Genomic DNA, 12,919 nt, shown 5'->3' with positions numbered 1-12,919 from the left:
TTTTTCTCTGAATTTTCTGTACATGGCATGGGAGTGCAAAGAGCCCCTGACAGCCTTTACTTGGTCAATTCGGCTTTGCTGTCAGCATTATTATTATTATTGAGAAAGGCAAGGTAAATTAAGACTCTTTACTGAGATTGAATTTTCCTCATGTGGAATTATTTTGCTGATGTAAATCAGCGCAGTTCTACTGGCTTCGGTCATGCTCATTTATGTCAACTAAAGAGCAACGTGACAAGTATTTCTTTGTAGCAGCTGGCTTCTCATGTGCCCAGCTCAGATTTACTGTTCTGTTACAGCAGTGTCTAGGGTAGTATGAGCCCAGTTGCTGCTTATTAAGGATATTTGCACATACAGAATAAATTCAGTAGTTGCTCCAGAGCTTATGCCCCACTGTTAGAAGTTATTTATGCCCCACTGTTCAGAAGTTATTTTACATCAGGGTGACTTAAGTCCTGAGGAACAACTGTGTGAGCACGACTTGGCTCAGAGATGCCTTGGGGATATTCTGGACATCTCACCATCCTACTGTGTGCCCTTTCGTGTCCACCAGTCCTGTTCATGGGTCACACACACCAGATGTCACCATCCAAGCACTGGAGAGCTGCTAAGTTCTGCCTTTCCTGTCTGCAAACACAGTTGATAAGCCTGGCAAGTGTGTGGGGAATCATTTTCCAACAAGCCCTGTATTATATCCAGCCATTATACTTGCATGTGACCCCACACTAGGCTCTTAAATTCTCTTGTCCTCTGGACAGAGTCAAAGATGAATTCCTGGTACACAGAAAACACATATCCCACATCGTCCTGTTCACACAACAGCAAGCTGGATGGCATGAACCAGCTTTTCTTGGAACTCATCCGCAGCAAAACAAGAGCTCAAGGAGAGAAAACCCATGGCTCCTGGTAGGGGACAGCCTAGGCAGCCAGGAACATCTCACTTCAAAGGTGCTGCCAGACAAAAGGGCTGCAAAAATCTGAGCCGAGGCCCCACAACGGGTTAGCTGCTGGCCTGAGAGCCCTTGGGGAGTGGCCACACTGCAGAGCAGGGTAAGCATCACTGTGTACTTCATTTAAGTATTCTGTCATGCCCAAGGAGATGTTTTTCCTTTTATTGCTCCTGCAGAACACTGACACGTGGAGCAGAAACTTTTCATTCTGAGTTCTCAGTTTGCTGGGGAGGGTCCAAACAGTAGCATCCCTCAGTGAAAATGCTGCCTTTCTTTCCTGTTGGTCCCTGAGGAGATTGCACCCACACCAGCCAATATTTTAGATCTACAGCAACTGATTTTGCATGATTGTCCCTTCTGGCCCCAAACTCCTATTTATCTGCCATGATGTGACCAGCCCAGCCCAGAGCAAATTCAGAGCAAGCAAACAAGTAAAAAAATAAAAACACCCAACAAAATAAGCCTCACTACACTGTCCTTACAAAGAACGGCTCAGCTCTATTGTCTAGCACAAGGAGCGTGATGCATTTGATCATGCAGAGAATTAATTCGAAAATTGGTTTGGTGTCAAGTTTATCTTTGTAAATGTGAGCAGTTTTTACTGACAAACTCATTTGGATATTATTTTTTCAGTGAAATCCCAGCAAGGCTTTTCTTATGTCACCATAAATCTTAAGAAGTTTCCTTTGTAGTAAAACCTTCATCACAGTATATTTGCAAAACTGTTGTAATCAATATTGCAGAAATTTACAAAGCATAAACCAAGCAATACATTGTAAAGCACAAATAACAAAAAACCTTCCTGTCCTCTTGAATGCCTGAAGCATATTGCAAGACTGTATGGATGGCACAGTGAAGCTCAGGCATGTTCACACATGAACATTTTAAATACAGAAAGTGCTGTTAGAGGTGGTTACTTGTTGAGGTCTGTCTCCCCTGTTCCTTGGTCAGACACCTGCACTTACTTAGTTTGATGAAATAACCAGAGTTACCTTTCTGATCAACAGCAGCACCACACATCTCCCTCCATCCTTGCAGTTCACACAAGCAGATCCGTTCTTTGCTGTGGCACCAGGTTCCTTCCTCACCTCCATTTTCTCCCATTTATTCTGATTGTGCTGCTAATGAGACACCTTTTTCCTGACCTGTGGCCTCCTGACTGCCTCCTGCAGCCCCTGTGATGTTAAATTAAATAAGGCACAGCAGCAAGCCAGCAATCCAACTACTTAAATCAACCTGTGCGAGCTAGGTGGGCTTCATTAACAACTTTTTATTCTGGGCAGGACAGGAAGGAAGGCAGAAGAGGGGAGCTATCACCACTGATGTTTGCCAAGGTCAGAGCTCTATGCTAGAGATACTGAACTGTACTGAAAGTAAGTGTGGAAGAAAAAAACCTGTCTTTGCAGCCATAGTAATAAAGCAAGAGCTGCTAGTGTTTCTTGATTTACATTATCTGTAACTAGTATCAAGATTTTCAAAGATTAACAGAGATGTTAACAGCTGTTCAACATCTGGCAAGCCTAGAAATTAGGCAGAAAGAAACAAGAACTAAAATGGTGCTGTTCTGAGGTGCTGATGGAGGTGTTTGTAAAGCCCCAGTTGTGTGGGGGCAGAAGTCACTGTAACAGAATGAGAAGTAATTAAATGAGTAAGAGACCATGAAAAGAGATAATTGAGAGAGCTTGGAAAGGAAGGGCTGTAGAAGGGGCTGTGTTTATTTGAAGAGCTCATCAAGGAGGGACTTAAAATGAAGGAGCAGGAGCAGGCTCGGTCAGTCCCAAAGGATAATAGAAATGGGAATATAACAGCAGTTCATGGAGATGAAAGCAGACACTGGTACTGGAGGCCAGGAACCTCCATGGCTTCTATTCATGACCTTCTTCATCCTCCAGTGCTGCTTTACTACTTGCACTGTAAGGACTAATTAAGATTTTGTTCCTCTACAAGAATACCTTAGCTTTTCCTACTGCCTAAGTCACATTATTAGAAACTTGGGTTTATTAAACTCCAGAAGTGATTGCTAATCCATGAATTAATCTATCCAAAGTGGCATGGCTTTTTCTGCTGTGCATCACTTAAAAGTGGCAGTCACCATGTAGGCAGGAGCACTGTGCAGACTGAAAAGGGTGGATAATGGGATCCACAAAGTAATTTGACTCTTGATGGAGAACACTGGTATCCTCGGCTGGCTTTGACTTGGAGCCCTACCAGTCAGTGTGGGGAGGAATCCCATGGTTTATAGGTCCTGGGCAGCACAGGAGTAGAGGATGCAGATAAGGGCATACTAGGAGGAAATCTTTGTCCTCTTGTGTGGAAGCAATGCCATGGTAACATGCAGTGAAAGCTTAGTTTAAATGCATCTACTTCATGGCAGGTACCTCACTAAACACATGGAAGTTGTGATCCTTGCTGTAAATCACTTCTGTAGGTAGTTAAAACTTCTGTCTTCTGTTGGAAATGTCCTAGTGTAAACTGTTAGTGACAGAACACTTATCTGAGTCCTTCAATCCCTGTTTTCTTGGAAACGGGAGGACTTTTGGGGAGGGTTTTTTTCTTTCTCCTTTTAATATGATGTTTGTTTCTGTAGAAGCCATCCACATGCTGGTGGCTGGAGTTCATCCTGAACATCCCTCTGATGCATCCTTTTCAAAAGCATGATGACATGGGGGATTAAAGACATTTATAATACAGTTCCTGCAGACACATGGGGTGGGGCTAAAAGTGGCAACTTCTTCTTTCTTGGTTCTCGTGTGATGCTAGAAATTAAGTAGTTTTAATTGCTTCACAGTCCTAAGGCAAAGTCTCCCATTAGCATCAGCTACTGTATCTTAAAGGTGGAAATTGCAAGCACTTGAATAGCACTTTCTGTCTTCAAAATACTTTGCAGACATTCTGAACATCTAAATTAAGGATCAGTTTCTGTCCCTTTTAACACTTTGCTAATGAGATAAATGTTCAATCTGCTATAAGAAAGGGACAAAGCTCCTGACACCAAATTCTACACTGAAATAGGGCTGTGTTCTGCTGGTTTGTTTTCATGGTGTAAAGTGCTCCCAGAGAACACATGGCTGGTATCACCTCTGCTGGTGGAAATCTTCAGACTGTAAAATCAGGTGCCTGTAAATCTTCTGCCTTCAAACAGCTGGTATGAGAGGTGGGCTCCTACCTAGTGCTTGTTCAGCCCTGTGCTCTGCACACAATGTGAGGGGCAGTGGTCTTGAACTGGCACACGCACGAGCTCCTGGCCCTGGAGAAAGCTGGGGATGCATGTGCACCAGCAGCTTAGCCCCTGTGTGGTGAGGAGCCATTGTCAGACATCTCTCATCCAGCCTTGCAGAGCCACTCCATTTCAGAGAGCTGCTGTGCCCAGGGTCAGGGGAACATTCATTGCAGAAGATGAAGCCGTGCAGCATTCTTATCATTTCCTATCAGTGCCCATTCACCAGTAACTCACAGGGAAGCTGGTCCAGTTGACAGAGATTGTGGCCCCCAAGTTGGAAACATCTCTGAGTGACCAAGTCTGAAGGAAGAGAAGGCTCTGGTGTGTCATTGGTATCATTGACAAAACGCCCATTGACTTGGATAAAAGTATGAGGATGCCCAACAGTGCTGAATTCTGATGTCATCTCTCTGGTTCACTTTGTTTTGCAAATACCCTTTTGTGCTTGCTCTGTATTCTGAATATTCAGGTCATTCCTATGTACAGAGCCCCCATTTGTAATGAGATTGTGGGGTTTGTTGACCCTATTACAGACAGATCGACTAGCAAGTGACACTGATCCTTCAGTGCAGGATTTAATAAAAGCCACAAGAGGAGGAGGAGGGTTGCTATTGTTCTGCCCTCAGCGCTGCCAAACAGTCCCTTGTTTTTTCTGTGTCTGTGTGTTCAAACACTGTGTGAACCAACTGGGCGCAGTCAGGAGGCTGGCGAGAGGGCAGCGAGAGGGTTAGCTGGATCCTAGCTAGAAATACTTGTGCAAGTCAGGAAGAAGGCATGGAGGGAAGGAAATTAAGTGGAGACATCTGTGTGGCTTAGCTTTCAGCAGCTCTGCCTGGGGTAAGGGTGGGAGAGTCATGCCTAAGATGACATAACATATTTTGTCTTTCGTGGGTTGGAAACAGAGGAAACTGCGAAAGCGAAGCATGGTGTGTGTCACGCATGGTCCAGGCATACCAAGTACATAATGGACCAGTGTCAGTGCTTTCTGTTCTGCCTTTCACACCCCAAAGTGACTCTTCAAGGCAGAGAACTGAGGAGAATATGATATGGTCCAAAAACTGATCTTGGACTTTTTTCGCAGACGACTGAGCCAGAGGCCAACTGCTGAAGAATTGGAGCAGAGGAACATACTGAAACGTAAGTCCTGATTCTGCTGACATTTAACCTGAAGCCAGACAATTTGGGTTAGATTTTGTATACATTTGGTGGTTTTTATAAATGTGAACTATTCTCTGTAAACATCGCTGATAATAATTAAAAATAATAAAGGGCATCGTAAGTGCAAATAAACGCGGAAGTCTGCAACAACATCTAGATCTGCAGAAATAGTTCTTTCAAATCAGAGTCAGTAAATTTACAAGAATAAACCTAAGGGGGGGAAAAAAATCCCAGGTCTTGAATGACATTCCAGACAGGGGGTCAGACATCCTGAAAAGCCTCCTTTGTGCAACACTTATATAGATGAGCATCCCATTGTAAGTAAAGACATTAGGGCATAGCTCAATTAGCTTTCCTAAAAATCTTCACAGCAATCTATGCTAGCTGGAGCCTTTATTCAATTTAAAAAAGAATCCAGTGTGACTCAGGGCTATTCCCCTGAAATTCTCCCTTTAAATCAGCCAAAAATTTGCTGGTAGATCCTCAGCCTGTGTTATTTTAAAGGGACAAAATACCACTCAGAAATCCTGAACCAAGTTAGTAGATACATTGCCACTGACTTCAAGGGAAACTGGACTGAGTCCAACTTTCATAACCTCATGAATGAATAGGAAGAAAATTACAGTTTCTTTATTTGCATGGAAGTGTTTTGAATATTAAAACAAAAAAAAAAAAAGCTGTTTATCTAGTTGTTGTTACTTTGGAAACAGGGAAAAAAAAAAAACAACAAGTTCTTCCACTTTTAAGTTAGTAAATGCATATTTCCAGGAAAATTTTTAAAAATTACTACAGAAAAAAAGTATTCCAAAATGGTACTTTATACATAATGTCTCCTTAGGTAGGTCCATAATTCACCTTCTCTTGTTGGAATAGTTGCATTGTATAGAATCATAAAAACGTAGTAGCAGAAGATTAATTCACTGAAAATCAGCAGAATTCATTTTTTAAATACTTCGAAATCAAATATTAGCAGATTAATGATAGTGTTAGGGCCCAGCAGGGTCTTTTCATCTGTTGATGTTATTACATGTGGCAGTCAGAGAGGGACAGAGATGCAAAGAGGAATGCACTGTGAATGCAAAGAGAACAGACCGGACAGCAGAGCGGCGTGGGCAAGCCTGAGGCTGCTGGAACAGCCATTTGTTTGGGACCAGCCCTCTCTTAATAGCTGTGCTGCTACTGCTCCTAACTCCAGTGACTGGCTGCTGAAGGAAGTCAGGGGCAGAACCTGGGGAAATATTTGGCACATCCAGCTGTGATTGTCTCACAGGGGCGTAGCAGAACAGCTGGAGCAGGGGGGACCTGGGACGTGACTGATGTCAGGCTCAGGCACAGAGCGGCAAGGCCAGTTTTCTGGCAGCTCACGTTGTCGTCCTGGGACCTCTGAACAAACACACATCAGGCACCCCCTGGCACTGGTGCATGACCAGCAAACACTGCCCTGGCGTCTTGGGCACCTGCTTTGAACCAGCATCAGCAGAGAGCAGCATCTCCAACGCTGGGTGCCTTGCAGACATTCCTAAAGGTCACATTGCCGAGCACAGCAGTCACAGAGCGTCCTAAAGGTGTCTTACATTTCAGAGGAGTTACCCCTTGAGTAACATCAGTTTCTTTTTTAATTGAATAAAGGCTCTTAAATGACATGGATGTTTGAAAATATTACCCTGATTCCAGAACCACATTGTATTTCCTAAATGGTTTTTTTTTAGCTTGCTTTAGCACAAATCTGCCCCAAACATGTGTGTCTTGGTAAATGAACAGCTTCATAATTACAGGAAAGAGTAATGTGGTATTTCCAAGGCATTCCAACTTTTGGTGAACCACAGCAGGAAAGAAAAAAATTAAATTTGTTCCATAATTTAAAAAAGAAAACATAAACATACTCTACACTTAAACAAGTAAATATAAATATCTTCTGATTTGTACATCATTTTGTGTCATTTCTCTAGAATTCTGAGAAGCAGCATTATAATAAATATAATGGAGTGTAGAGAGAGACTCAGGAAGTGCTAATAAAAAGACTATAAATTCTCTGCATGAGCAGGTCAAGCAATTTGCAAAAGCCCAGCCCAGAGCAGGCACAAACACAAAAGAAAACCTACCACACTCTCAAGCAGACTAAACAGGATTTTCTCTGCAGTTAGAGGTGAAATCTCCCTGATGAAAGTGTCTGGTACCATGATGTTCCTGTTACACGTGTAACTGCACTATTGCCCATGCTGATGGGAAAAAATGAGGCAAAATGTGGTTGGACAGCCAGTCTTTATACATGAATTGAGTGCTTCCTAGGTCTGTGCTACTGCAATAATTATGAGTTATCTTTACAAGGGCAAAGCATCCATTGCCAAGTTCTGCGACTTGCTGATGGCAACAGTGAAATCACAGCAGCCACAGCAAGGAGACAGCAGAGACACCTGGTTCTTGTAGGGTCTCCTTCACTGAAGTGTACCCCATTCACTGACTCATTTTTACATCAAGGGCATGTAGTTGGAAGAGTTCAGGCCTGCAGGGTTAATTTGAAGACTAAAGAACACTTTGCAGCTATACTTGCTGTCCAAGTATATAGGGAAAGATTCCTCGATCCCCTGTCACACACCACCCCTGTGCCACTTCACAGGTGGGTACAAGTGATCAGTTGTCAACCTGGCACATTCAGGGTTGTATAAATTCCTCACAAAAAATATGGTTAGGTGGGTTCTGAATGCCTCAAACTGTACTGGAGGACATTTCACACTGGCACAGAAATCAGGTGTGAAAATTGCACCTACATCACCCTGACACACAGGTTTAGAGAAACAGAGAATCTCCTGAGCACATAAGATAAAATAAAGCATCAGTTCTGTAGCTTCACAAGATTGGCATGACTTAACTTCAAAGAAATAGGCTAAAACAAAGTCACTTTCTAGTTTTGAAGGAGAATGTATTCCTGTTTTCCAGCTTTAACCTGCCTGAAGTCTTAAGCCTGCCTGGCTGTCTCTGAAAGTGGGTGGCTGGGCTGAGAGTGAGGGGAGGAGAAAAACATCAGATGCCAAGGACAAAAATGAATAGCCATTACTAAGTTTTATACATAACTCCTTGGCTGCTTGCAGTTCTACCCTGACTCTGTGTGATTCTGTTTAGTTAGTGCTGTATCTGAAAGCAAGCATTTTCAGGACCAACTCCTCCAAATTTGAGACACAAAGAGAAGAAGAAAATTGCTAGGGGATCAATTGCTAGAAGAGTATCCACCCCAGTAGGGACAGGCACCATTGAAAGAGGAAAACTACATTTATCAGTGTAGGTACTCCAGTGATTGCTTAAAAAGACAGTTGTGACTCCCTGCTGTCTTGTGGTCTTTTTAGTCCCCTGCTGGTTTCCTTCCTTCTGAAAATATAAGAAGTATTCTTGGTAAAATGGCACTTAAAGATCAGAAGTGTAGTGTGAAACATCATAACATCGACAGGTTCTTTGTCCACTTCAGTGGAGATTTCCCAGTCCTGCTGAAGTCAGTGAGCAGTTGTGATAGCACTGTCTGTCCTGAGCAGTGAGAAACCTGGATTCCAGCCTAGCCCTCCTCACCTGCTCAGAGGCGTCTGTGGGCTCTAAACCTTAGGTCTCATTGCTGTGTGGGGAAAGCCCCACTTTTCTAGTGAGAGTGCTGGCTTGTGCTCTCACAGCTGAAGAAGCTACGGCTGGTGGGTTGTTAGTGCTGCTCTGCAGGAGGTGCCTGCTCCATCTGCAGGATCAGCAGAGAGGAACGCGGGATGCCCCCTTGAGATTAGTGCAGTCCAAAGTTTAACGATTTAAATCAAGGCACCTATCCTCAGTTGGCCTTTGAGGTCCAAAATGTCCCCTGCAGAGAGTTATTCCTGCCTCAGCTAGTCCTAGCTGAACAAAAACTGGATCCCAGCAGGGGCGCAGAGTACTTACTAAAAAAGGTGATGAGTTGTGTTTGCTCTAACCTGTTATGTGCTGGCATGATTGGAATAAAGAGCATTTCAGCCATCAGTGAAGCAGTGGAGACAGATCCTAACTGATTGAGAAGCTGAATACTTGGAAGCCTGAGATTTTAGTTACTTTTGGTAAAGGTCAATACAAAGACAATGCATGACAGCCTGGTCCTAAGCTGAAGAAGAGTTAGTGTACTCAAATGTGATTGAGCTCTTGAGGGAGAAGAGTTGAGGCATGCCCTGGTAAGAACTTGTAGCACATGATCTTTTGGCTTAATGTTGAAAGTTAATTGACCTAGGATGAGCTTTTATGCTCCAGTGTGATACTTTGAAGGCTCATGATGGAACACACCCTCCTTAACTCTGCATGCCATGGGAAGTTGCATGATTTGCATGGCACCTCTATTCCAAAGGGTTTTTTCTATTATCTCCAAAAAGTAGCTGCAATAAATTATTCTGCAGATGGAAAAAAACTGCATGTGTTTCTTTTCCAACCACTGACCTTGCAGAATCCGGCCATATCGTAGCTGAGCCCCCTGAGGCCACCAGGCCTGTGGGCAGGGAGATAACATTTTTTGAAGAGCTGGCTTGCTGCCCAGCCCTTCTGGAAAGTGACACACATGAAGAGGTGCCAACACAGGGAAAGGAAGGAAGCTGTAGATGTTTTATGAAGCGTGTGAAGAAGCGCAGTAGCTACGGGTCGGGGACGTTCACCAGCCCCAGAGGGACATACTGTGCATCAGAGAGGTCCTGAAACATTCATACACTTACTGATGGAAAGGCTTATTTTGTTGCAATTGGTGCATGCCTGATAAGTCCACAGTCTGAGATCCTTGTAAATCTTTTACAGCCCGGAATGAGCAAGAGGAGCAGGAGGAAAAACGAGAGATTAAGAGAAGATTAACACGTAAGGTGAGAAGCAACTTTGATCCTATTATGACACTACTGTAACTTTCTCCCTACTGCACAGTTGTTTGTCTTTTTCCTTTTCTTCAGAACCTTTTCAAAAATAGAGTGTGAAACAAGTCTTACCAAAAACTCTTTAAAAGAAATCAGCAATGCTGCAGGGTGTAAGTCCACAGAGAGCAAAGGAAACCACTTTGCAGGCTACTGCTGGTAACATTTCAAACAGGAAAAAAGATCTAGTCTTCATAACTGAAGGAGTTTTGAACAGTGAAGGATAAAGATCAGCATTTACAAGGACCAGTGCTTCTTGTAAATGTAATGGGTTCTGTAGCCATTACAGAGAGCAAAGTTAAAGCAATGCTGATTTGAAAATTCCACCAAAAAAAAGACCCTCATAAAACTGGAAGCTAAACATTTTCTGGAAAGGGAGGTTGTCAATTGAGGCATTTAAGCTAAATAGAGACAAGCAGTTATGAAAAAGCATATAGTGCAAAAAACAATCTTGTATTGGCAGGGAAGGACAAACAAAACAGCATTGCTTGATTCAAAAGTCATTTACTCTTAAAACTGAAGAACAGTCATTTCAGTTGTACCCATTCAGTTTTGCAGCTGGCATAAATGTCTATGGATGCCCAAACATATACAGTGAACAATCCATCCTGCTATTGCAGATTAACTTTCTTTCAGCACTGACATATTTTCTATCTCCAAGGGTAAAGAAAGCCCTCTAAAAACTCACATACTTGTAAAGCAGCACCATTCCCCTTCTGTACAATTTTAGATGGCTTAGTTTTTTTGACCTATGTGATCACAGCTTCCATGGTATAAATAATAACAAGGAAGAGTCTCTAAGTATTTGTGGAAAGGTTACACTCTGAGAACTGAATTGCTTTCTGCCACACTTTAAAATCTCATGCCTTATTCTCAGTTCATGTAAATAGGTAGAATTCTTGGTCACCAGTGCGGGGATAGTGTTGTTGTCTGCAGGAGCTAGAGAGCCATAATATTGTTTGTAAAACACTTCTATTCCTCACCACAATGACAGGGATGATTTTGCATTCCCTCTTAGCACTGCCTGAAAGAAAAGATCCTAACTGCATTGCAGATGTTTCATGGGATTGAGGCTCTGTGCAAAGGCTGGAAATACCATTTTACCAGGCTTTCAGTTTCTCTGTACACTGAAGGGTAAACACGTGCAGGAATCCAGAGCAGAGCTTGATGCCATGAGGAGCAGCTGTAATAGATACAGAGCAAAGCTCCCCATGCCCATTGTGCCGCCTAAGAAGTGAGGGCTTGCTGATTGAGCCGGTGCCATCACCACACGGTTCCCATCCTTGCCATCCTTTTCCTGTAGGAAAGGTGCAGAGCACAGGAATCATCTGTCACAGGCAGAGGCCACAGCTCAGCTAAAGCACCCAGGCTGCCACTGCTTCACACCAGTGTCTGCTCCCCAAAACCTCGGCAGTTTTCTGGGAGATTTCTTGCTTTGTCTTGTTTGCACTTTTACGTGGGAACAACAGGGAAAGCTGCATCAGTCCAGGGCCCTGGCATTTGGCTCTTTAATGCTCACAACCCTGTTCCTGGTCATATAACTTTTAGTCTTTTTTCTGGTTTCCTCTCCAGTAAAGATTTTTCTCCCCCACATTTCTGAGGTGGATACCAACACGACTTAACATTGTTTGATTTGGATCATCTTTTTAAATTGTTGTAAATTGTTCTAGTGACATATGTAATTTTAATGAAAGAATTTCAGGGCTGATCTAACAACAGGTTTTGTCCTCACCTACCAAATATACCATCATAAAAGCTCAGAAACCACTGGAGAAAAGAAGTGAATAATGTGTGAGAGTGTTTTAGATAACAACTAGAAATACCAACCACTGAGTGAATCCTGCAAAAATACTTGTTATTCCCCAGCTGTGTGTTTCATGAGCCTGTCCCAGATGTGTCGTTGTGTTTTCAGCAGAGTGGCAAGCTCCTTCTGCCGGTTTGTACTGAAGTCTTAGTACCAAAGGATTTTAAACCCCAGATCAAGCAGAAGTTAAACTGAGCACAGCAAGTGTGTTGCCCAGCAGCCCTTTCTGTTTGCACTGAGTTTTCAAGCACACATGTGCTTGCAGGGTAAATTCAACATGAGGAACCTCTGCCATGTTACCTCTTTTGGAAACGTGTGTAGTTGGGATAAAAGAAGGAAAGTGGGTTCTGTAGAAGCCACTGATGAGACTTTTGACCTTGCAGTACAGAAACTGCTACTGTCCCGTTTTTTTGGTGGCAACATTCCAATTCCAAGGGAAGGACCCACTCCATCCATAAAAAAGCTGCTCTTAAAATTCCGTCAGCATTGACATTTTGTTACAGTGTTATGATGATAAGTTGTAACATGACATGCTGTAATAAGTAAGATTACCTTTCTAGGTCTAGATGCCTTATTAAAGTCAGCAATAAATATCTAGTTGAATTCATCATCTGGACAGGCAATTTCTAAAAAAACAACATTATAAAGAAATCAGGTGACCTATAATGAGCTGCCCCTTTTAGCATTTTCCATCCTCTCCGACTCATCTAGTTCCACATTAACTGGGGTGAGGAATACTACCATTCAAATAACAAAATGAAGGACATGCTGTTGCCTAAGTGTCTCAGCAGCTCGTGTCCCTGCTGCCCATGGAAGGAGAGTGGAAGCATGTTTGCCTGTCACCTGAGATGCCCAGCCCCCCGTCCTCTCTCTCCCTGCCTCTCAGGCCCACCGAGCGCCT

At 43.1% G+C, this 12,919-nt stretch overlaps 1 protein-coding gene across 1 annotated transcript in view; it reads left to right on the top strand.

Annotated features, from left to right (window-relative positions):
* PHACTR1 (phosphatase and actin regulator 1) overlaps nucleotides 1-12,919 on the top strand; it is a 294,715-nt gene that overhangs the window by 272,324 nt on the left and 9,472 nt on the right. Inside the window, exons 12-13 of the mRNA XM_041413189.1 lie at nucleotides 5,252-5,307; nucleotides 10,108-10,169. Coding sequence (XP_041269123.1) covers nucleotides 5,252-5,307; nucleotides 10,108-10,169 — 118 coding nt within the window. The remainder of the gene's footprint in view (nucleotides 1-5,251; nucleotides 5,308-10,107; nucleotides 10,170-12,919) is intronic.

The sequence above is a fragment of the Onychostruthus taczanowskii genome, unplaced genomic scaffold (genome assembly GCF_017590055.1).
Source record: "Onychostruthus taczanowskii isolate IOZ18803 unplaced genomic scaffold, ASM1759005v1 scaffold40, whole genome shotgun sequence".
In the NCBI taxonomy this organism is placed as follows: Eukaryota; Metazoa; Chordata; class Aves; order Passeriformes; family Passeridae; genus Onychostruthus; species Onychostruthus taczanowskii.
The sequence above is the reverse complement of the archived record's forward strand: the minus strand, read 5'-3'. Positions and strand labels throughout refer to the sequence as shown.